The following is a 433-nucleotide window of genomic DNA, read 5'->3' on the forward strand; positions in this document are numbered from 1 at the left end:
CCCTGCCGGTCGCTTGGGGCACTGCGGCGTCGGGGGGCTGCTGCTGTCGAAGGACTGCTGCGAGTTCTGCGAGGGCGAGCGGCTCTTGTCGCGGAACAGGCGGTAGGTGGTGGGGCTCGGGGACACGCGGCTGGACTGGCCGGAGGAGAAGTCCTCCTCGCTCGAGGTGAGGTTCTCGTTGGAGCTGCAGTCCGGGGTGTAGCCGCCCCCGCTGTCCTCGAAGCTCCGAGGGGAGTAGGAGCGGCGGGGCCAGGTCAGGCGCTTCTCCTGCTCCGAGGTGCTCTGGCTGCGCAGGAGGGGGGCCTTGCCCTCGCCCTCCCCCATCATGCCCCCCACGTAGATGCTCTGGTAGGGCTGGTGCTCCAGGGGTGGCCAGGGGGGCCTGCCGCCGCCGTTGGTGTGGATCAGGTTGTCCTTGAGGAAGGGGGGGCTC

At 70.4% G+C, this 433-nt stretch overlaps 1 protein-coding gene across 1 annotated transcript in view; it reads right to left on the reverse strand.

Moving 5' to 3' along the window:
- Positions 1-433, reverse strand: part of BCR (breakpoint cluster region) — a 72,758-nt gene that overhangs the window by 69,778 nt on the left and 2,547 nt on the right. The window contains exon 2 of the mRNA XM_014533356.1: positions 11-430. Within this exon, the coding sequence (XP_014388842.1) occupies positions 11-430 (420 nt within the window). The remainder of the gene's footprint in view (positions 1-10; positions 431-433) is intronic.

The sequence above is a fragment of the Myotis brandtii genome, unplaced genomic scaffold (assembly GCF_000412655.1).
Source record: "Myotis brandtii unplaced genomic scaffold, ASM41265v1 scaffold97, whole genome shotgun sequence".
In the NCBI taxonomy this organism is placed as follows: domain Eukaryota; kingdom Metazoa; phylum Chordata; class Mammalia; order Chiroptera; family Vespertilionidae; genus Myotis; species Myotis brandtii.